Source organism: Falco peregrinus, chromosome 19 (genome assembly GCF_023634155.1).
Source record: "Falco peregrinus isolate bFalPer1 chromosome 19, bFalPer1.pri, whole genome shotgun sequence".
NCBI lineage: Eukaryota > Metazoa > Chordata > Aves > Falconiformes > Falconidae > Falco > Falco peregrinus.
Window position 1 is genome coordinate 2,172,466 of NC_073740.1, and position 21,998 is coordinate 2,194,463.

Here is a 21,998-nt window from a genome sequence, read left to right on the forward strand (position 1 = left end):
CAACGGTGTGCACAAGCTGATGTGCAATGGTGTGCACAGGCTCCCTGCAACGGTGTGCACAAGCTCCCATGCAACGGTGTGCACAAGTTCCGTGCAACGGTGTGCACAAGCTCCATGCAATGGCGTGCACAAGCTGATGTTCAACGGTGTGCACAAGCTCCGTGCAACCGTGTGCACAAGCCCCCATCCATCACTTCCGCAGCCACCCCCGTGCCACAGCTGCACCCCCACCCCCGTGCACCCCCGGCCCCCCGCCGTGCATCGCACCGAGGAACGAAGTCGCAGCAAGAGCCAAACCTCGTGTTCACCATCGCCACCCGGGCTGGGGGTCCCCGGGGCGGTATCACCCCCCCGCCGCCCTCCGGGGTCCCACCAGCTCCTCGTAGGCTTCCTGAAGCTGGATGAAGCGCCGCTCCGCCTCCTCGCCCCGGTGCCGGTTGTGATCCGGGTGCCAAACCTTCACCAGCTCCCGGTAGCTCCGGTGCACGTCCTCGGCGGAGGAACCCACCGGGAGACCCAGCACCTGGGGGCCAAAGAGATGCGCTGGGGTGGGACCCTGCCAGACCGCCCCCCCCCAGGGCCATGCGTGGGGCTGCGTGTGCCTTCAGCCACTGCAGGGGACCCCAAAAAGAGGGGGTGCCCCACCCCCCCTCGGACACTGCAGGGGACCCCAAAAAGAGGGGGTGCCCCCCGCCCCTCAGCCACTGCAGGGGACCCCAAAAAGAGGGGGTGCCCCCCGCCCCTCAGCCACTGCAGGAGACCCCAAAAAAAGGGGGTGCCCCATCCCCCTCAGCCACTGCAGGAGACCCCAAAAAGAGGGGGTGCCCCCCCCCCTGACCATGGCAGCATCCAAACCCAATGCCCCCCGCATCCCAGTGAAGCATCCCTCTGGTACCCCAGGGTACCCAGCACTGCATCCTGCACCTCGGAAAACCCCACGCTGGGGTGGGACCCTGCTAGACGCCCCCCCCCAGGGCCAGGAGTGGGGCTGCGTGTGCCTTCAGCCACTGCAGGGGACCTCAAAAAGAGGGGGTGCCCCCCCCGGGCATGGCAGCACCCAAACCCAACCCCCCCCCCCGCCCCAGTGCAGCATCCCCCTGGTACCCCTGGGTACCCAGCACCGCATCCTGCACCTCAGAAGAGCCCACTGGGAGACCCAGCACCTGGGGGCCAGAGAGATGCGCTGGGGTGGGACCCTGCCAGACCCCCCCCCCCAGGGCCATGCGTGGGGCTGCGTGAGCCTTCAGCCACTGCAGGGGACCCCAAAAAGAAGCGATGCCCCCTCCGGGCATGGCAGCATCCAAACCAAATGCCCCCCCCCCCTCCCAGTGCAGCATCCCCCTGGTACCCCTGGGTACCCAGCACCGCATCCTGCACCTCATACGCCTGCTGCTGCCGCTGGCTCCAGCTGCTGGGTTCCAATCCTGCACCGCGTTCCCGTGCCGGGGAGCCACCGGTGAAGCCCAGGATCTCTGCCAGGAGCCGGGTGGCACGGAGGGGCAGGAGCAGCACCTCGATGGTGGCACGGGGCAGAGCCAGGATGGTGCCCAGCACCCCGGCGGTGATGCTGAGCCCACGGCAGGCGAGCGGGGCGGCGAAGGCCAGGCATGCCAAGCCTAGGTGGTAAAGCCGGGCCGCCAGCCGCGGCCGTGGCATCCCACCGGGCTTGTAACGCCGGTGCCGGTGGGCAACAAGGCTGGCGGCCAGGCTGGTGGGCAGCACCGCCAGCACCCGGCCTTGGAAGAGGAGGGAGGTGAGGAAGGCTGCAGCCAGGGTGCTGGGTGCCTCCGCCGTCTGGTCGCCCACCGAGGACACCAGCTGCACCCCCAGCCCCACGGCCAGGGGCTGTGCCAACAGTGCCGGTACCCAGGGCAGCCCCAGCGCCGCCGCCAGCCCAAAATACATCCCCACCACCACCTGCCCCACCAGGCGCAGGGGGCTGGGGGCTGGTCCCTGGGGACCCCTGGGGACCCCAGCCCCGTTGGCAGCAGCCACCCAGCCAGGAAGGTGCCAGAAATCCCAGAGCCACCCGCCGCCGAAGCCGCCCAGCGTCAGCATCCAGAGCAGCGCGTGGCTGTCCCGGCCCAGGTAGATGTGGTGCAGCCCCAGTGGCCCCCCCAGTGCCCACAGCCCGTAGGCCACCAGTAGCCGCTTGGCCATCTTCCCACCGGCTGTGGCAAATGGCTCGGCAGGGCTGCCCAGGGGGGTCACCGCCCCGGTGGGCACCAGCACAGCCCCAGCATCCAGCACCCTGCGGGATGGGCAGTGCAGTCAGGGACCCCAGGTCACGCTGTCCCGCACCGTGTCAGACCCCTCCAGTGACCTGGGTGCCCACCCTGGGGTCCTATGTGCCCACCCAGGGCCACTGTGTGCCCACCCGGGGTCCCACGTGCCCACCCAGGGTCACACATGTCCACTCAGGATCAGTATGTACCCACCCAGGGTCCTACATGCCTACCCGGGGTCCCACATGCCCACCCAGGGTCCCACATGCCCACCCAGGGCCACTGTGTGCCCATCTGGGGTCCCACGTGCCCACTCAGGACCAGTATGTACCCACCCAGGGTCCCACGTGCCCACCCAGGGTCCCAGATGCCCACTCAGGACCGGTATGTACCCACCCAGGGTCCTACATGCCCACCTGGGATCCCACGTGCCCACCCAGGGTCCCATGTGCCCACTCAGGATCAGTATGTGCCCACCCAGGATCCTACATGCCCTCCCGGGGTCCAACACGCCAACCCAGGGTCCCACGTGCCCACCCAGGGCCACTGTGTGCCCATCTGGGGTCCCACGTGCCCACTCAGGACCAGTATGTGCCCACCCAGGGTCCCACATGCCCACTCAGGATCAGTATGTGCCCACCCAGGATCCTACATGCCCCACCCGGCGTCCCACGTGCCCACCCAGGGTCCCACGAGCCCACTCAGGACCGGTATGTGCCCACCCAGGGTCCTACATGCCCAACCGGGGTCCCACATGCCCACCCAGGGCCACTGTGTGCCCACCTGGGGTCCCACGTGCCCACTCAGGACCGGTATGTGCCCACCCAGGGCCTCACATGCCCACGCAGGATGGGTGCATGCCCACCCATGGTTTCCTGAGCCCACCCAGCACCCTGTGAGCCCACCCAAAGTCCCCTGAGCCCACCCAACACACTATGAGCCCACCCATGGTCCCCCTAAGCCCACCCATGGTCCCCTGAGCCCACGTGGGGCCAGTTCAGCCCCCGCAGCCCCCCCCAGCCCCCATGCTGGTGGGGGTCCAGCCTGCCCTGACCCACCTCTCCCCACGGAGCTCCCAGCGGCACCCCTCCCCCCGCCAGACTTTGCCCCGGCACGTCACCGGGCAAAGGGCACAGCACCGGCATCACCACACCGGCATCACGGCACCGGCATCACAACACCGGCATCACGGCACTGGCATCATGGCCGGCATCACCACACTGGCATCATGGCACCGGCATCACCATGCTGGCGTCACCACACTGGCATCACTGTGCTGGCATCATGGCACCAGCATCATTGCGCTGGCATCACCGCACTGGCATCACTGCACTGGCATCACGGCACCATCATCACCACACTGGCATCATGGCACTGGGATCATAGCACTGGCATCACCACACTGGCATCACCACGCTGGCATCACGGCACTGGCATCATGGCACGGGCTTCATGGCACCAGCATCACCACGCTGGCATCATGGCACCAGCATCACTGCGCTGGCATCACAGCACTGGCATCACTGCGCTGGCATCACCATGCTGGCATCACAGCACTGGCATCGTGGCACCGGCTTCATGGCACCAGCATCACCACGCTGGCATCATGGCACTGGCATCAGCATGCTGGCATCATGGCACTGGCATCACTGTGCTGGCATCACCACGCTGGCATCACGGCACTGGCATCATGGCACCATCATCACCACACTGGCATCATGGCACTGGCATCACCGCACTGGCATGACTGCACTGGCATCACAGCACCATAATCACCACGCTGGCATCACGGCACTGGCGTCATGGCACGGGCTTCATGGCACCAGCATCACCACGCTGGCATCATGGCACCAGCATCACTGCGCTGGCATCACAGCACTGGCATCACTGTGCTGGCATCACCGTGCTGGCATCACCACACTGGCATCACGGCACTGGCATCATGGCACCAGCATCACCACACTGGCATAACTGCGCTGGCATCACCACGCTGGCATCACGGCACTGGCATCAGCATGCTGGCATCATGGCACTGGCATCACTGTGCTGGCATCACCACGCTGGCATCACCACACTGGCATCATGGCATTGGCATCATGGCACCAGCATCACCGCACTGGCATCACCACACTGGCATCACTGCGCTGGCATCACCACACTGGCATCACCACACTGGCATCACTGCGCTGGCATCACGGCACCATCATCACCACACTGGCATCATGGCACGGGCTTCATGGCACCAGCATCACTGCGCTGGCATCATGGCACTGGCAGCACCATGCTGGTGTCACCACACTGGCATCACCATCACCGCGCCGGCATCACGGCACCACCACAGGCAGCTGGGGGGGCAAACGGGGTGCCCCCCCACCCCCCCCCTACCCCACCCCACCCCACCCCCCACCCCCCCGCCTCTCCTGGGGTGCAGGACCCCCAGCACACCACAGTGCCTGGTACTGCGGTACCCGCTGCCCGGTGGCTGTGACCCCCCCCCCTCCCCGGTGCCAGGGCCCCCCCCGGATTCTCCAGGGTCACTCAGGATTCTCGGGGCCCCCCCGGATTCTCGGGGCCCCCCCGGACTCCCCGCAGCCCCTGTTTGCTCAGCCGCCGCCGTGTTTGCCAGGATTAACCGGCTGCGGCAGCAATTTGGCCTCATCCATTATTAACCAAACCGCAACCCCCCCCCCGCCCCCCCCGGGGGGGCTCAACCCCCCTTAGCGAGGCCCGGGGGGGCTGCACACCCCCCCCCCCAGCTCTACATCCCCCAGGCGGTGCGGCCGGACGAGTTTTGGGGGTGCATCGCCCCCTGCTCACTGCTGCCCTGGGGCTGGCTGGGGACCCCCCCTCTGCCCCCCCCCCCCCCCCAGGGCTGCAATGGGGCAAAGCTGGGGGGGGGGATTAAAAGGCTGGGATGGCTGGGTCCCTGGGGAGCCCCCCAGGATGCTGGTGCCCCCCCCCAGGCTGGCTGCCCATCAGGGCGGGCTGACAGCGCCCCCCCCCCCCCGCGCTGCCCACCCCGCCTGGCTGCCTCCCTGACAGCGGGTCCCTGGGGACCCCCGCCCACGCTCCGCTGCCCCCAGCCCCGCCAGCCCCAACATGCGGGGGGGGGCACCCTGGCCTGGGTGGGTGCCAGACCCCTCTCTGAGCTGCCAGGACCCCGAGCTGCAGTGCTGTGCCCGCCCCCCCATTCAATCGACCGGGGGGGGGCTCGGGGGTCTCACATCCCCATCGATTTTTTTTAAGTATCTGGATTTTGAAATGTCAAATTTGCCTTCGGTGAGCGGGGCCGGGGGGCGAGGGGGGGCTGGAGCCCCCCGGTTGCCTTGGAAACAGCAGGGCTGGGGGCTGCAGTAGAGCCCTGGGGGGGTCTCGGGGTACCCCAGCCCGAGGAGGGGGTGGGGGCTCCCCCAGCCCCCGCCGAGCCCCTGTTTGTAGGTGTAATTGGTGCCATTGATCAGCCCCGGCCAGCATCGATTTTCGGAGCCTTCGTGCGATTGAGGCATCTGTCACCGCTGGGGACACGCGGGGACCACGGCCCCACACGTGGGGGTCACGGCTGGGGACACACGGGGATCATGACCAGGGACACACGGGGATCACGGCTGGGGACACGCGGGGATCACAGCTGGGGACACACGGGGATCATGACCGGGGACACACGGGGATCACGGCTGGGGACACACGGGGATCATGACCGGGGACACACAGGGATCACGGCTGGGGACACACGGGGATCACGACCGGGGACACACGGGGATCATGACCAGGGACACACAGGGATCACGGCTGGGGACACACGGGGATCATGACCAGGGACACACGGGGATCACGGCTGGGGACACGCGGGGATCACAGCTGGGGACACACGGGGATCACGACCGGGGACACACAGGGATCACGGCTGGGGACACACGGGGATCACGACCGGGGACACACGGGGATCATGACCAGGGACACACAGGGATCACGGCTGGGGACACACGGGGATCACGGCTGGGGACACACGGGGATCAGGACCAGGGACACACGGGGATCACAGCTGGGGACACACGGGGATCACGACCGGGGACACACGGGGATCATGACCAGGGACACACGGGGATCACGGCTGGGGACACGCGGGGATCACAGCTGGGGACACACGGGGATCACGACCGGGGACACACAGGGATCACGGCTGGGGACACACGGGGATCACGACCGGGGACACACGGGGATCATGACCAGGGACACACAGGGATCACGGCTGGGGACACACAGGGATCACGGCTGGGGACACACGGGGATCACGGCTGGGGACACACGGGGATCAGGACCAGGGACACACGGGGATCACAGCTGGGGACACACGGGGATCACGACCGGGGACACACGGGGATCATGACCAGGGACACACAGGGATCACGGCTGGGGACACACGGGGATCATGACCAGGGACACACGGGGATCACGGCTGGGGACACGCGGGGATCACAGCTGGGGACACACGGGGATCACGACCGGGGACACACAGGGATCACGGCTGGGGACACACGGGGATCACGACCGGGGACACACGGGGATCATGACCAGGGACACACAGGGATCACGGCTGGGGACACACGGGGATCACGGCTGGGGACACACGGGGATCAGGACCAGGGACACACGGGGATCACGGCTGGGGACACACGGGGATCACAGCTGGGGACACATGGGGATCATGACCGGGGACACACGGGGATCACGGCTGGGGACACACGGGGATCACGACCGGGGACACACGGGGATCACGGCTGGGGACACACGGGGATCATGACCGGGGACACACGGGGATCACGGCTGGGGACACATGGGGATCATGACCGGGGACACACAGGGATCACGGCTGGGGACACGCGGGGATCATGACCAGGGACACACGGGGATCACAGCTGGGGACACACGGGGATCACAGCTGGGGACACACAGGGATCACGACCGGGGACACACAGGGATCACGGCTGGGGACACACGGGGATCACGACCGGGGACACACGGGGATCATGACCAGGGACACACAGGGATCACGGCTGGGGACACACGGGGATCAGGACCAGGGACACACGGGGATCACGGCTGGGGACACACGGGGATCACAGCTGGGGACACATGGGGATCATGACCGGGGACACACGGGGATCACGGCTGGGGACACACGGGGATCACGACCGGGGACACACGGGGATCACGGCTGGGGACACACGGGGATCATGACCGGGGACACACGGGGATCACGGCTGGGGACACATGGGGATCATGACCGGGGACACACAGGGATCACGGCTGGGGACACGCGGGGATCGTGACCGGGGACACACGGGGATCACGGCTGGGGACACATGGGGATCATGACCGGGGACACACGGGGATCACGGCTGGGGACACGCGGGGATCGTGACCGGGGACACACGGGGATCACGGCTGGGGACACACGGGGATCACGGCTGGGGACACATGGGGATCATGACCGGGGACACACGGGGATCACGGCTGGGGACATGCGGGGATCATGACCGGGGACACACGGGGATCATGACCGGGGACACACGGGGATCACGGCTGGGGACACGCGGGGACAGCGGCCGGGGCCACCTCCTGCCTTCCCCTCCCTGCAGGCAGCTGAGCCGGAGGCTCCTTGGCCTTGAGCCAGCCCTGCCCGCCCCCGCGCGTGTCCGTGCACAGCGCCGGGGGCACACGCACGCCCCGTGCATGTATGTCCTGAGGCACATGTGTGCCCCAATGCACATATGTGTCCCCATGCACATACGTGTCCCCATGCACATACATGTCCCAGTGCACATCCCCATGCACATGAGCCCCAACGCACACGCATGCCCCCATACACACACGTCCCAACACACACATGCCCTGATACACACACGTCCCAGCACACATGCATGCCCCAATATGCACACATGTCCCAATGGACACACATGCACCAATACACACACATGTCCCAACACATATGTATGCACCAATACACACATGCATGCCCCAATACACACATATTCCAACACACACACGTCCCAATACACACATGCACCAATACACATACATGTCCCAATGCACACGCATGCCCCAATACACATGCATGTCCCAAAACACATGCATGCCCCAATGCACATAAATGCCCTGATATACACATATCCCAACACACACATGTCCCAACACACACATGTCCCAATAGACACACATGTCCCAATGCACATGCATGCCCCAATACACACATGTCCCAACACACATGCATGCCCCAATACACATGCATGTCCCAACACACACATACCCCAATACACACACGTCCCAACCCACACACATGTCCCAATGCACACGCGTGTCCCAACACATGCAGGCCCCAATCCGCATGCATATCCCAACTCATGTGCATGCCCAAATGCACACACATGCTCCAACACACATGCATGCCCCAATACATACATCTGTCCCAATGCACACGCATGCCCCAATACACATGCATGTCCCAACACACATGCATGCCCCAATACATACATCTGTCCCAATGAACACGCATGCCCTGATACATACATATCCCAACGCACATGCATGCCCCAATACACACATGACCCAACACACGCATGCCCCAATACACACATGTGTCCCAATACACATGCGTGTCCCAACACACAGGCGTACCCCAATACACACGTCCCAACCCACACACATGTCCCAATACACACGCATGTCCCAACACATGCATGCCCCGATCCACATGCATATCCCAACTCATGTGCATGCCCCAACGCACACGCATGCCCCAACACACACACATGCCCCAACACCCCCCGCACCCCCCCGACCACCCCCCCCCCTTTTGCAGGAACACCGAGCCCACACGTGCAGGCGCGTTCCTGGCTGCCCAGCGCACACGCCTGCACACGCTTGGCCCCCGCTGCTCTCCCGCGTGTCACGCCGCCTTGTCACTTGGCGGGTAATTAATGCCACCGGCGGGGCCGGGGTCCCCTCGGACTCGTCCATCACTGCCAGCGCGGCCGCGCGCCCCGCGCCGCGATTAGCGGGTTGATATGTAATAGCTGGCGCTGCACATTAATACATTACACATGTCAGCGGCGCGGGCCGGCTAATTGTCTGATTTAAATGGCTGTTTGTCAGCGCCCGGCTCAGGTGGGCATGAGGCGAATCTGCAATGAGCCCCCCCCCCATATCCAGGCCCCCCCCCTCCCCATCCAGCCCCCCCATCACACCCAGCCCCCCCCATCCAGCCCCCCCCATCACACCTAGCCCCCCTATATCCATAGCCCACACACACATCCAGCCCCCCCCAACATCCAGCCCCCCCTTCATATCCAGCCCCCTCATCACATCCACCCCCCCCCAAATCCACCCCCATTCCAGCCCTCCCATCACATCCAGCCCTCCCATCACATCCAGCCCCCCAACATACAGCCTCCCCCAAAATCCACACTCCCATCCAGCCCCCCATCACATCCAGCCCCCCCCATTACATCCACCACCCCCCCCACATCACCTACAGCCCCCCCGCCCATCACATCCAGCATCACCAGGGTGGGGGGCAGCACAGCAAGGGGGAAGCCCCAGGACCTCGCAGTGGGGCTGGGGGGTGCTCAGGGGAGATGGGGGGGGGGGTGTAGGGGGGCAGGCGGGGGCGGGGGGGGAGTGGGACCCCCGTGGCCTGGCCACCCGCCTAATTGCCGCCCGGCCAGGATGGATTTCTCGGCCGACATCCTCTGCATCCCTAATAAATGCCGCCTGTCCAGGGAATTCATCCCGGTCGGCCGCAGCCATCCATCTCATCGTGACCAGCACGGGGGGGGGGTGGGGGTGGGGGGGGCACAGCCAGGAGGGGACCTAAATATCCCCCCCCCGGGAATCCCCCATTCCCAAGGGATGCTCCCCCCGCCAGCAGGGTGATGGGCTGGTGGTCCCCCCCATGGCTGAGACCCTGCAGCTCACCCCAGCATTGCCCCCCCACGCCGCCCCCCCCCCACTGTTCAGCCCCAGTGCAGGATGTGGCCCGGTGTGGGGCAGCCCCACATGTGGCTGTGGAGCTGGGGGTCAGCGCTATCCCAGGGGGCACACAGGGGACTCAGGGTGCAGATGAGACCCCCACCCAGCACGATGTGGCTGCCCCTGGGTGGGACACACCACCCCCAAACCCCCCACTCACCGTGTGCTGAGCCCCCACTGCCGAGGGGCAGCCAGCTCCGGACCCCCGACCGACCTTTGCCTCCTCACCAATTAGCAGCAGATGCTAACGAGCTGGAGGGGGGGCAGGGGGGTGAGGGCTGGGGGGCACATCAGGGGCTGGCTGGGGCAGGACCCCATGGCAGGGGACACTCCCAGTACTGAACCAGTGGTGCTGGGTGCCGTGGGCTCCATCCAGGGGTGACAGTCCCAGTACTGAACCAGTGGTGCTGGGTGCCGTGGGATCCACCCAGGGGTGATGTTCCATTCCCAGTACTGAACCAGTAGTGCTGGGTGCTGCGGGCTCCATCCAGGGGTGACAGTCCCAGTACTGAGCCAGTGGTGCCGGGTGCCGCGGGCTCCATCCAGGGGTGACAGTCCCAGTACTGAACCAGTGGTGCTGGGTGCCGTGGGATCCATCCAGCAATGACCCAGCCACCACCAGCCCCACATCACTGGCACATCCCCCTCAGCACCTCCCCCCAGCACCCCGATGGGCACCTCAACACCAGTTTGGCTGGCGGAGCATCACCCCCAGCGCGGCCTCGTGGCTCCCCCGGCAGCCACTGGTGGATCGTTGCCATTCAAGGACAATTTTTATCCAATTTTTTTATCCAATTTGGGCCGGGCCAGCAGCCCGGCTTTATTGCAAACATGCCCTGGATGGAGCGCAGCGCCCGGCCGCATCCAGCCCATCTATATTCATTTGCACAAGGTTCCCTCCTGGCCCGCGTGACCTGCGCTGACAGGGCAATCTGTCTGCCATCCTGCACCCCGATCCCTCTGCCATCCTGCACCCCGATCCACCCGCCATGCTGCACCCCGATCCCTCTGCCATCCCGCACCCCAATCCCTCTGCCATCCTGCACCCTGATCCCTCTGCCATCCTGCACCCCGATCCCTCTGCCATCCCGCACCCCAATCCCTCTGCCATCCTGCACCCCGATCCCTCTGCCATCCTGCACCCCGATCCACCCGCCATGCTGCACCCCGATCCCTCTGCCATCCCGCACCCCGATCCACCCGCCATGCTGCACCCCGATCCCTCTGCCATCCCGCACCCCGATCCCTCTGCCATCCCGCACCCCGATCCCTCTGCCATCCCGCACCCCGATCCACCCGCCATCCCGCACCCCAATCCCTCTGCCATCCCGCACCCCGATCCACCCACCATCCCACACCCCGATCCCTCCGCCATCCTGCAGCCCGATCCCTCTGCCATCCTGCACCCCGATCCCTCTGCCATCCCGCACCCTGATCCCTCTGCCATCCCGCACCCTGATCCACCTGCCATCCCGCACCCCGATCCCTCTGCCATCCCGCACCCCGATCCACCCACCATCCCGCACCCCGATCCCTCTGCCATCCCGCACCCCGATCCCTCTGCCATCCCGCACCCCGATCCACCCACCATCCTGCACCCCGATCCCTCTGCCATCCTGCACCCCGATCCACCCGCCATGCTGCACCCCCGATCCCTCTGCCATCCCGCACCCCGATCCACCCGCCATGCTGCACCCCGATCCCTCTGCCATCCCGCACCCCGATCCACCTGCCATCCCGCACCCCGATCCCTCTGCCATCCCGCACCCCGATCCACCCGCCATGCTGCACCCCGATCCCTCTGCCATCCCGCACCCCGATCCACCTGCCATCCTGCACCCCGATCCCTCTGCCATCCTGCACCCCAATCCACCCGCCATCCCGGCACGAGAAACGGTGACGGCCCACGGCCCCCTCGGGCACCGGGGGCCACAGTGGCACGTGCCACACGCTGGCACCGGGAGCTGAGCACGGCAGGCAGCACCGGAGCGCTGGTTCTGAGCTGGTGCTGGATGTGACCCCCGGGGGGGCTGTTCGCTGCCACATGAGCTGGTGGGTCCTCAGGGGCGGTGGAGGCAGATGGTGAACGTGGAGCCGCCGGACACCGAAGCCCCCCTCCTCGTGCCGGCAGTGCCGCTGCGGGGGGGACGCGGGGACGTGGCGTGATGCATTTATTCATGCGCTGCGCCCCAGCACCGCGCCGCCGCCACCACTCACACCGGGCTTAGCCCCCGGCTCCGCGGTCAGGGACACGTCCTGTCCCCATGTCCCCACTGGGGTGACCCGCAGCATCATCTCAGGTCCTGCGTGGGGACAGCGAGAGCAGCCGGGGGGGGGGGAAACTGAGGCACGGCCGGACTGGGGACATCGCTGCCGTGGCTGCTGGCACCAGTGGGGGGGCTCAGCTCCAGCACTGGGCTCACCGCCCCCACGAATGGTGCTGAGCCCCCCTAAACCCAGCCCCCTCCCCACCCCCAGCAGCTGGGCACCGGAGCCAGGCCCAGCCTGGGCACCGAGGGCAGGATGCATCCCTGCCCCCCCCCCCCCCCATTCCCCCATTCCGGTATTTTTACCCCAGCCAGGACCCCCGGTGTCCCCTCGTGTCCCCATGGCCACAGCCTGGCCACCCGCTCCCCACCACACACACACCCCCCGCCTCGTGCTCGCTAATTAGCACTCGGGCTTCCCCTCCCAGCCTGGCTAATTAATTCACTCTTGCTGCTCATTAAGATCAGCCAGCGGAGTCAGGTGGTGGCAGTGGGACTCCGGCATCCCTGTCCCTGGGGGGTGACACGGTGGCATGGATGGCACCGGGATTGGTCCCTATTCCCAGGATTGATCCCTATTCCCAGGATTGATCCCTATTGCCAGGATTGGTCCCTATTCCTGGGATTGCTCCCCATTCCTGGGATTAATCCCCATTCCCAGGATTGATCCCCATTCCCAGAACTGATCCCCATTCCCAGGATTGATCCCCATTCCCGGGATTGATCCCCATCTCTGGGATTGATCCCCATTCCCAGGATTGATCCCCATCCCCGGGATTGCTCCCCATTCCCGGGATTGCTCCCCATTCCCAGGATTGATCCCCATTCCCAGGATTGATCCCCATTCCCGGGATTGATCCCCCATCCCTGGGATTGATCCCTATTCCCAGGGTTGATCCCCATTCCTGGGTGATGCTCCCGCCGCCGCAATGTGTTGCACAAACACCGCCGGGTTTTTTTCAGGATCGCATCGATCCTGCGGCGTCGAGGGCCCATAAATCCATCCCGATCCCGCTGATGGATCGCCGGGGCGAGCTGGCCGGGCCTGCAAATCCCGAACCTGGCGGGATCAATGACACACACGGGCACTCCGGTGGGAGCATCGCCCCCCCCCCCCCCGCCTGCCACGCAATGCACACACATGCACGGCACACATCTGTGTGCTGAGTGTGCACAGACACGCACACAGCATGCACCCCGCGCGCCCTGAGCATGCACGCGCACCGCATGCACATGTATGCACACAGCATGCACACATATGCAGACACGCACACTGCATGCACACACATGCACGCAGTGTGCACACCTATGCAGATACGCACACTGCATGCACACACACGCACACAGCATGTACAAATGCCCTGAGCATGCACACAGCATGCACATAGCATGCACACATATGCAGACAAGCACACTACATGCACACTGCATGCACAGAGCATGCACACATGCAGACACACACAACACACGCAGACAGCATGCACACACACACAGAGTGCACACAGCATGCACACATATGCAGACATGCACATAGCATGCACACACACGTGCACACACGCGCTGCATGCACACATATGCAGACATGCGCACAGCATGCACACACATGCACACACATGCACATGCATGCCCTGAGCACGCACACACACATGCCCATGCCGCCCCCCCCCTCCATGCCCCCCCCCCTGCACACACAAACACACAGCCAGCTGCTGACACCGCAAGGACATGCGTGTACCCCTGCATGCAGACACGCATGTGCAAAGCCCCCCATGAGCCCACCCCACTCTGGTGGATCCGTGTAGGGGTGTCCCCTCACCCCCCCACCCCCCCCCACAGAGGGACCCGTGTTGTCACCGGGCCCAGCGGAGCAGCTGGGGGGGGGGGGGGCAGGGTCCCAGTTTTTCCTCTTTTCCGTGATATTTGGGGAATTGGGGGGCTGGGGGTGGGGGGCTGGGGAGGTGGGGGTGGGGGGCAAGATTTAATTTTGCAGAACGGAGCCGATTCCAGCAGGATTGGAAAAGAGCAGCCGTAAATCAGCGCCCACAGCACCTGGCTCTGCCGCGGTGCTGGGAGCCACCAGGGCCAGATCCGGAACCTTCCGGCAGCCCCGGCCGCGTGGGCGCCTCGATGGCGGCAGGGGGACACCAGCCCCCCAACCCCCCACCCCCCCCCTCTGTCCCCATCCCCAGGGTGGGAAGGGATGGTGCGCCCCGGCACAGGAACCCCCCCCCCCAGCAGCACCCACATGTTGGGGGTGAGCCTTGGGGAGGGGTCCCCAAAAATGGGCCAGTGGCCACCAGCCTGGCTGGCCCCCCCCAGGGGGCTGCGGGGGAGGGGGGGACTGTGCACCCCTGGCACACGCAGCAGTCGTGTTGCACGCTCAAATGCCCCCAGCTCCTGTGTGAGCCCCCGCCCCCCCCCCAGCACCCCCCACCCTCCCCCTTGCACGCCCTCACCCTCTCTCACACCCACAGAGCTGTGCGTGTGCACGGGCACCTTCCCCTTGCACACTTACGCCCCCATGCACCCCCCTTGCACACTCACATTCTCAGTGCCCCCTCCCCACTGCACACTCAAGCACAACCTCGCACGCTCATATTCCCAGTGCCCACCGTGTTGCACATTCACACACACCCTTGCACACTCACACTCCCATTGCACACTCACATTCCTGGTGCCCCCCCACAACTGGGACAGTCACATCCCAGTGCCCCCCCCCTGCACACACACCCCTTGCACACTCATATTCCCAGTGCCCAGCCCCTTGCACACTCACATTCCCAGTGCCCGCCCCCCTGCACACTGATGCTCCCACACTCCCCTTGCACAGTCACACTCTCCTTCCACACTCACATTCCCAGTGCCCCCCACCCCTTGCACACTCACACTCCTCTTGCACACTCACATTCCCGGTGCCCCCCTCACAACTGCACACTCACATTCCCGGTGCCGCCACCCCTTGCACACTCACACTCCCCTTGCACACTCACATCCCTGCGCCCCTCCTTGCACTCTGCCCCCTGTTGCACACTCACATCCCGGTGCCCCCCCCCTTGCACGCTCCCATGGCGGTGCCCCCCCCCGCCCCCCGTCCCTCCCCCCAGCCCCCTCCCCCGCCCCCGCCGTGCCCGGTGCCGTCGAGCGGGGCGGGCGGAGCGGGGCTGCGGGCGCGGCGCGGTGCGGGCGGCGGCCCCGGCACGTGGCTCCCGGCGCCGCGGGCGGCGGCAGGTACCGGCGGGCACCGGCGGGGGGGCGGGGGGGGCCTCCCCGCAGGCCCGGGGGCCGCGCGTCCCCCGGGACCCCCAGAGGGGCGCGGCGGGGGGGGGGTGGGGGGGGGGCGGGAGGCTCCGGAGAACCACTCCCGGCGCCGCTGCACGGCCCCGGCCTCGCCGGTGCGCACCGGGGAGAGCGGTCCCGGGGGAGGGGGTCCCCGCTCCCGGGGGTCCCGCTCCTGGGCAACTTGGCGAGAAGTTGCCCCGCGCGTCGCAGCGGGCTCCATCCCGGCTCCGGTCCCGGCTTCATCCCCGCTGTATCCCGGCTCCATCCCGACTCCGGTCCCGGCTGTATCCCGGCTCCGGTTACATCACCAGCTCCAACACCGGCTCCCGGTCCTGGTTACATCAGCGGCTCCGGTCCCGACTCCGTCCCCGGCTCCGGTCCTGGCTGCGGCGGGGGCTCCGGTCTCGACTCCGTCCCCGGCTCCGGTCTCAGCCCCTTCCCCGGCTCCGCTCTCGGTTCCGTCAGCGGCTCCGCTCTCGTCCCCCTTCGGCAGCGCAAGTCCCGGCTACATCCGCAGCTCCGCTCCCGGCTCCGGCCCCGCTCCCGGTCCCGGTCCCAGCCCTGCTGCTGTGACCGTCCCTGTCCCCATCCCCATCCCCATCCCATCCCCATCCTCATCCTTATCCTCATCCCTGTCCCCATCCTCATCCCTATCCCCTGTCCTCATCCTCATCCCCGTTCTTATTCGCATCCCTGTCCCCATCCCTGTCCACATCCCCGTCCCCATCTTCATCCTCCTCCCCGTTCTTATCCCCATCCCCTGTCCTCATCTTTATCCGCATCCCTATCCCCATCCCCGCTGTCGTCCCCATCCCTGCTGCTCTTCCTGCTCCCAGCCCCGCTGCCGGCTCCATCCTCATCCTCATCCCCAGCCCCATCCTCATCCCCAGCCCCGCTCCCAGCTCCATCCCCATCCTCATCCTCATCCCCAGCCCCGCTCCCCACCCAGGCGTGAGGCTCAGCGGGCGGCTGGGTGCCGTCCGCTCCCCCCGGCTCCACCATCGCACCCAAGGGTGAGGAGGACCTGCTGGCACTGGCCGCCTCCCGGCTGAGCCGCAGGAAGCGGGTGGCCGGGGTGGCCATCGGCGTGGCCATGGTGCTGGTGCTGCTGGTGGCCATCCCACTGCTGGTCCACAGCTCCAAGCGGCCGCTCACTACGAGATGCTGGGCAGCTGCCCGCATGGTCTGCGACCCCTACCCCCGGCCCTGAGCTGCCCCCCGCCGCCTCCCCCGCCACCCTTCCTCCCCGGGGCCAAGGGCGAACCGGGGCGGAAGGGCCGTGCTGGGGTACGGGGTCCCCCCTGGGACCACCAGGACCGCGGGGGCCACCGGGTGAGCCGGGGCGGCCGGGACCACCGGGGCCACCGGGGGCCGGGGCCCGGAGGGTACATCCCCTCCTTCTACAGCCCCAAGATCGCTTTCTACGCGGGGCTACGGAAGCCCCACGAGGGCTACGAGGTGCTGCGCTTCGACGACGTGGTCACCAACGTGGGCAAACTACTACGAGCCCTCGAGTGGCAAGTTCACCTGCCCCCTGCCCGGCATCTACTTCTTCACCTACCACGTCCTCATGCGCGGCGGCGACGGCACCAGCATGTGGGCCGACCTCATGAAGAACGGGCAGGTACGGGCTGGGCCCGCCACGGCGGCCGGCACCCCCTGCCAGGGCTCCCCCCGCACCCCGCTGTGCCCCCCGGTCCCGCTCGCTACCCCCCGCCGCTCCCCTCGCCCTCTTCTAGCTCCTCCAGCCCCACTGCTTCTGCCTGCGTCTGCATCCCAGTTCCCCATCCCAGTTCTCCCTGCCTGCTTCTGCATCCCAGTTCCACATCCCAGTTCCCCCTGCTTGCTCCATCATCCCAGTTCTCCCCTGCCTGCTCCTGCCATCCCAGTTCTCCATCCCAGTTCCCCCTGCCTGGTCCCTCCATCCCAGTTCCCCCATCCCAGTTCTCCATCCCAGTTCTCCCTGCCTGCTTCTGCCTCCCAGTTCTCCATCCCAGTTCCCCCTGCCTGCTCCACCATCCCAGTTCCCCCCACCTGCTCCCGCCATCCCAGTTCCCCATCCCAGTTCCCCCCACCTGCTCCCTCCATCCCAGTTCCTCATCCCAGTTCTCCCTGCCTGGTCCCTCCATCCCAGTTTCCCCTGCCTGCTCCCGCCATCCCCGTTCTCCATCCCAGTTCCCCACCCCAGTTCTCCCTGCCTGGTCCCGCCATCCCAGTTCTCCATCCCAGTTCCCCCATCCCAGTTCCCCCCCACCTGCTCCTCCACATCCCAGTTTCCACTGCCTGCTCCCGCCACCCCAGTTCCCCCATCCCAGTTCCCCCCCACCTGCTCCCTCCATCCCAGTTCCTCATCCCAGTTCTCCCTGCCTGTTCCCCGCCATCCCAGTTCTCCATCCCAGTTCCCCCTGCCTGGTCCCTCCATCCCAGTTCTCCCTGCCTGGTGTCTCCATCCCAGTTCCCCATCCCCGTTCTCCCTGCCTGGTCCTGCCATCCCAGTTCTCCATCCCAGTTCCCCACCCCAGTTCTCCCTGCCTGCTCCACCATCGCAGTTTCCCCTGCCTGCTCCCTCCATCCCAGTTCTCTATCCCAGTTCCCCCTACCCTGGTCCCTCCATCGCATTTCCCCATCCCAGTTCCCCCTGCCTGCTCCCCCCCATCCCATTTTCCTCATCCCAGTTCCCCCATCCCACTTCCCCTATCTTGGTTTTCCCACCTTATTTCCTGCCATCCCAGTTTTCCCATTCTGGTTTCCCTTTAATCCCAGTTCTTCCATTCTGGTTCCCCCCCCCCCCCCTACTCTTGATCCCCCCACCCTGGCTCCACCCATCCAATCCCCCATCCTCGGTTCCCCCCACCCCCAATTCCCATCTTCCCCATCCCTCTTCCCCCCATCCCGTCCCTCCTCTGGAATCACGGCGGGGGGTGTGTGTGGGGGGTGTCACAGGGGGTGCCACCATGCACGTGCCCCCACCTCCTGCCATCACCTCAGCCTTGGGGACACCGCAACCCCCATCCCTGGGGGTCCTGCCACATGGAGGGGGGGGGACACACACGATCCCCAGGGAATGCTGGGCTTGGAGCTGGCGGGGGAGTGGGGTCTGTTGGGGCTGGCTGGGACCCCCCCCGGGACAGCCACCAGCACTGGGGGGGGGGATGGGCTGTGCCCCCCCAGGACAGGCACCAGCAAGGGAGGCGACAAGCTGTGCCCCCCCCCGGACAGCCACCAGCACTGGGGGGGGGACAGGTTGTGCCCCCCCCCCTCCCCAGGACAGCCACCAGCACTGGGGGGGATGGGCTGTGCCCCCCCAGGACAGGCACCAGCAAGGGAGGGGGACAAGCTGTGCCCCCCCCCGGACAGCCACCAGCACTGGGGGGGGATGGGCTGGGACCCCCCGGGACAGCCACCAGCACTGGGGGGGGACAAGCTGTGCCCCCCCCCCGGACAGCCACCAGCACTGGGGGGGGGATGGGCTGGGACCCCCGGGACAGCCACCAGCACTGGGGGGGGGATGGGCTGTGCCCCCCCCCCGGGACAGCCACCAGCACTGGGGGGGGATGGGCTGTGCCCCCCCAGGACAGCCCACCAGCACTGGGGGGGATGGGCTGTGCCCCCCCCCCTCGGGACAGCCACCAGCACTGGGGGGGACAAGCTGTGCCCCCCTGGGACAGGCACCAGCACTGGGGGACACAGGCTGTGCCCCCTCCCCAGGACAGCCACCAGCACTGGGGGGGCATGGGCTGTGTCCCCCCCCCCCCCGCTGGGACAGCCACCAGCACTGGGGGGGACAAGTTGTGCCCCCCCCCCCTCCCCGGGAATGCTACCAGCACTGGGGGGGACAAGCTGTGTGTCCCCCCCCGACAGCCCCCCCCCGGCTGGTCCCTTTGTTCGTGGCTGGCGGCTCCTGCACCGGCCCTCGCCCCGGCCGTTTCCCATTTATAACGGGAGAAACAAGGATCGATCCAGGTGGTCGATGCCGCTGCCCCCCCCCGGGGGACCCCCAAACCCGGGGGGGGGGGGGGGGCAGGCACAGGAATGTGGGGAAGGGGGCTCCCGGGCACCCCAGCTCCGGGCACCTGTGGGTGGCACTGACAGTAAGACCCCGCTCTGTGGGTGTGAGGAGGGGTGGCCCTATGCCGGGGGACCCCAGGGTGCAGGGGGGGGGGGGGGGGGGGTGTCTGTCCCTGTCCCCTCTTGTCCCCGCTGCTGGCTGGCAACTCGGGGAGCCTTGGCTGGGGGGGGGGGGGGGGGGGGGGGGGGGCGTCTCCTTCGCCCAGTTCTGCCGCAGACGGGCAGCGTGACCTTGAGCGCTGGTGGACAGAGGGGCTGAGCGGGTTGGGGGGTGGTGCTGAGCAGCTCAGCACCCCCATTCCCACCCCCCTAGGCTCCCCCTCTGGGGCTGGTGTGCTGGGGATTGGTGTGTGTGCATGGGGGAGGGGGTGTCCTCTGATAGCTTTGCCCCCCCCCCCCCCCATCCTTCCCCAGGTGCGGGCCAGCGCCATCGCGCAGGATGCGGACCAGAACTACGACTACGCCAGCAACAGCGTCATCCTGCACCTGGACGTGGGCGACGAGGTCTTCGTCAAACTGGACGGCGGCAAAGTCCACGGTGGCAACACCAACAAGTACAGCACCTTCTCCGGCTTCATCATCTACCCCGACTGACCCCCCCCCCAGCACGGGGACAGCCCTGCAGGGACAGAGCAGGGGTTGGGGGGGTGGGGTGGGGGTGTGTCTCCCCAACTTCCCCCCAGTGCCACCAGCATCCCCATCCCCAGTGACAGCACTGGGTGCGCCAGGACGCCCACATCCACCCATTGCCCCCCACCCATCCAAACAGCTCTGTCAGTGCGTGTGTGTGCCCCTCCCCCACCCCCCCGCATGCCAGCACCCCACCCCCCCCCAAAGGGTGTCGGGGTGTCCCGGTGGTGTCCCCCATCCCTGGGGCACCCCCCTGTCCCCCCACCCACCCCCCGCGAGGGTGCTGGCCCCCCAACAGTGACAAGACCAGGCCACTGTTAGGGACCCTCCTTGTCACCTTCCCCCTGTGCTGGCTGCCACCAGGGACAGTGATAGAGCCCCCCACCCCACCCCCCTTAGGTGCCCCCACCTGCCCCGGGGGTCTCTGGGGGTCCCTGGGGTGGGAGCGGAGCCGCAGGACGCCGGGGGGCCCCAAACCCGTGGGCTGGTGCTGCCATCGTGTGGCCACCAGCCGGAAGGACACGGCTGCCACCACGGGGGGGGGGGGGGGGGGGGGGGGCTGGCAGCCTGGGGACCCCCGGGAAGGGCTGGTAGGTGTGGGGGCTCACACCCCCCCTTCCCCAGGCCCCCCTGCACCTCGGAGACTCTACAACAAGGTGTAGCATGAACTGTTTATTATAGTGTCTGTGGGTCCATCTCCATCCTGGTCCCCGGTGGGTTGGGGTCCTGGGGGGGGGGGGCTGGGGGGGTGTGAGGGGTGGCTGAACGTGGTCGGGGGCTCCAAACCAAAAGCAGGATGAGTGAGGCACCATCCAGCTCCCGCCATAGGCCACCCCACCCCCAACCCTACCAGGACCCCCCAGCTGGGGGGTGTGTCCCTCCTCCCTACACTGCCCCCCACCTCCCCAGGGTGCCCCCCCCCCCCATCTCGGCCTCCCACATGGTGTCCCCAAGTTCCCAAGAAACACCCTTGTCCCCAAATCAACCCCAGCCCCATTCCCAGGGTCCCTTCCTGACCCCAGAATCCCCCTCCCCAATCCTGAGGGCCCCCCCAGCCCTAAGACACCCCCGCACCCCCCACCCCAGTACAGCAGGTGCCTGGGGAGACCCTGGGAAGAGCCCACGGGGGTCCCACTGGCCCTCAGCCCCCCCAAAGTCTTCCAACACGCTCTCCTGGAGGATGTCCCCACAGCCAAGGCAGGTGGGGCCCCCTCCTCTTCCCAGGGACCCCCCCCATCCTATCCAGGCAGGTGTGTCCCTCCCCCCCCAGTTTCAACTCCAGGGAGCCCCCCATCTCCTCAGAGACCCCCAAATGTCCTCCCTCTCCGCTCCAGGGCCACTCCATGCTCCAGGATCACCCTCATCTAGATGCCCCCCAGCCCAGGGCCACCCCCCACCCCCCCCAGCATTGCCAGAGCCTGGGGAGACACTGGGAAGAGCTGGTGCCACCTTCACTGTCACCGCAGGGTCCCACGGGTCTGTGTGCCCCCCCCCCCCCCCC

General features: G+C 66.9%; 2 protein-coding genes across 3 annotated transcripts; one reads left to right on the forward strand and one right to left on the reverse strand.

Annotated features, from left to right (window-relative positions):
- Positions 1-286: 286 nt before the first annotated feature.
- On the reverse strand, positions 287-3,341 carry DNAJC22 (DnaJ heat shock protein family (Hsp40) member C22). 2 transcript variants are annotated; one of them, XM_005235296.4, is made up of 3 exons: positions 3,284-3,341; positions 1,378-2,251; positions 287-523 (listed from the first exon to the last, which is right to left on the reverse strand). In XM_005235296.4, exons 2-3 carry the CDS (start codon positions 2,158-2,160, stop codon positions 344-346), a joined length of 963 nt encoding a protein of 320 aa, XP_005235353.3. In that variant the 5' UTR covers positions 2,161-2,251; positions 3,284-3,341; the 3' UTR covers positions 287-343. The 2 variants fall into 2 exon arrangements, with proteins under 2 accessions (XP_005235353.3, XP_055647982.1); XM_055792007.1 differs by lacking the exon at positions 287-523 and adding an exon at positions 1,005-1,163.
- Positions 3,342-16,892: 13,551 nt separating this feature from the next.
- Positions 16,893-20,461, forward strand: C1QL4 (complement C1q like 4). Its single transcript, XM_055792015.1, is given in 6 exon segments — positions 16,893-16,947; positions 16,950-17,101; positions 17,104-17,166; positions 17,168-17,293; positions 17,295-17,423; positions 20,282-20,461. Coding segments are annotated over 6 exon segments (705 nt in total).
- The last annotated feature ends 1,537 nt before the right edge of the window (positions 20,462-21,998 follow it).

What these genes read in the sequence shown, in the direction of transcription:
- DNAJC22 (XM_005235296.4), bottom strand. Translation starts at nt 2,160, where the DNA reads ATGGCCAAGCGGCTACTGGTGGCCTACGGGCTGTGGGCACTGGGGGGG. An exon ending in GGCAGCAGCAGGCGTATGAG is followed by an intron (nt 524 to 1,377) that starts GTGCAGGATGCG and finishes TTTGGCCCCCAG; the next exon opens with GTGCTGGGTCTCCCGGTGGG.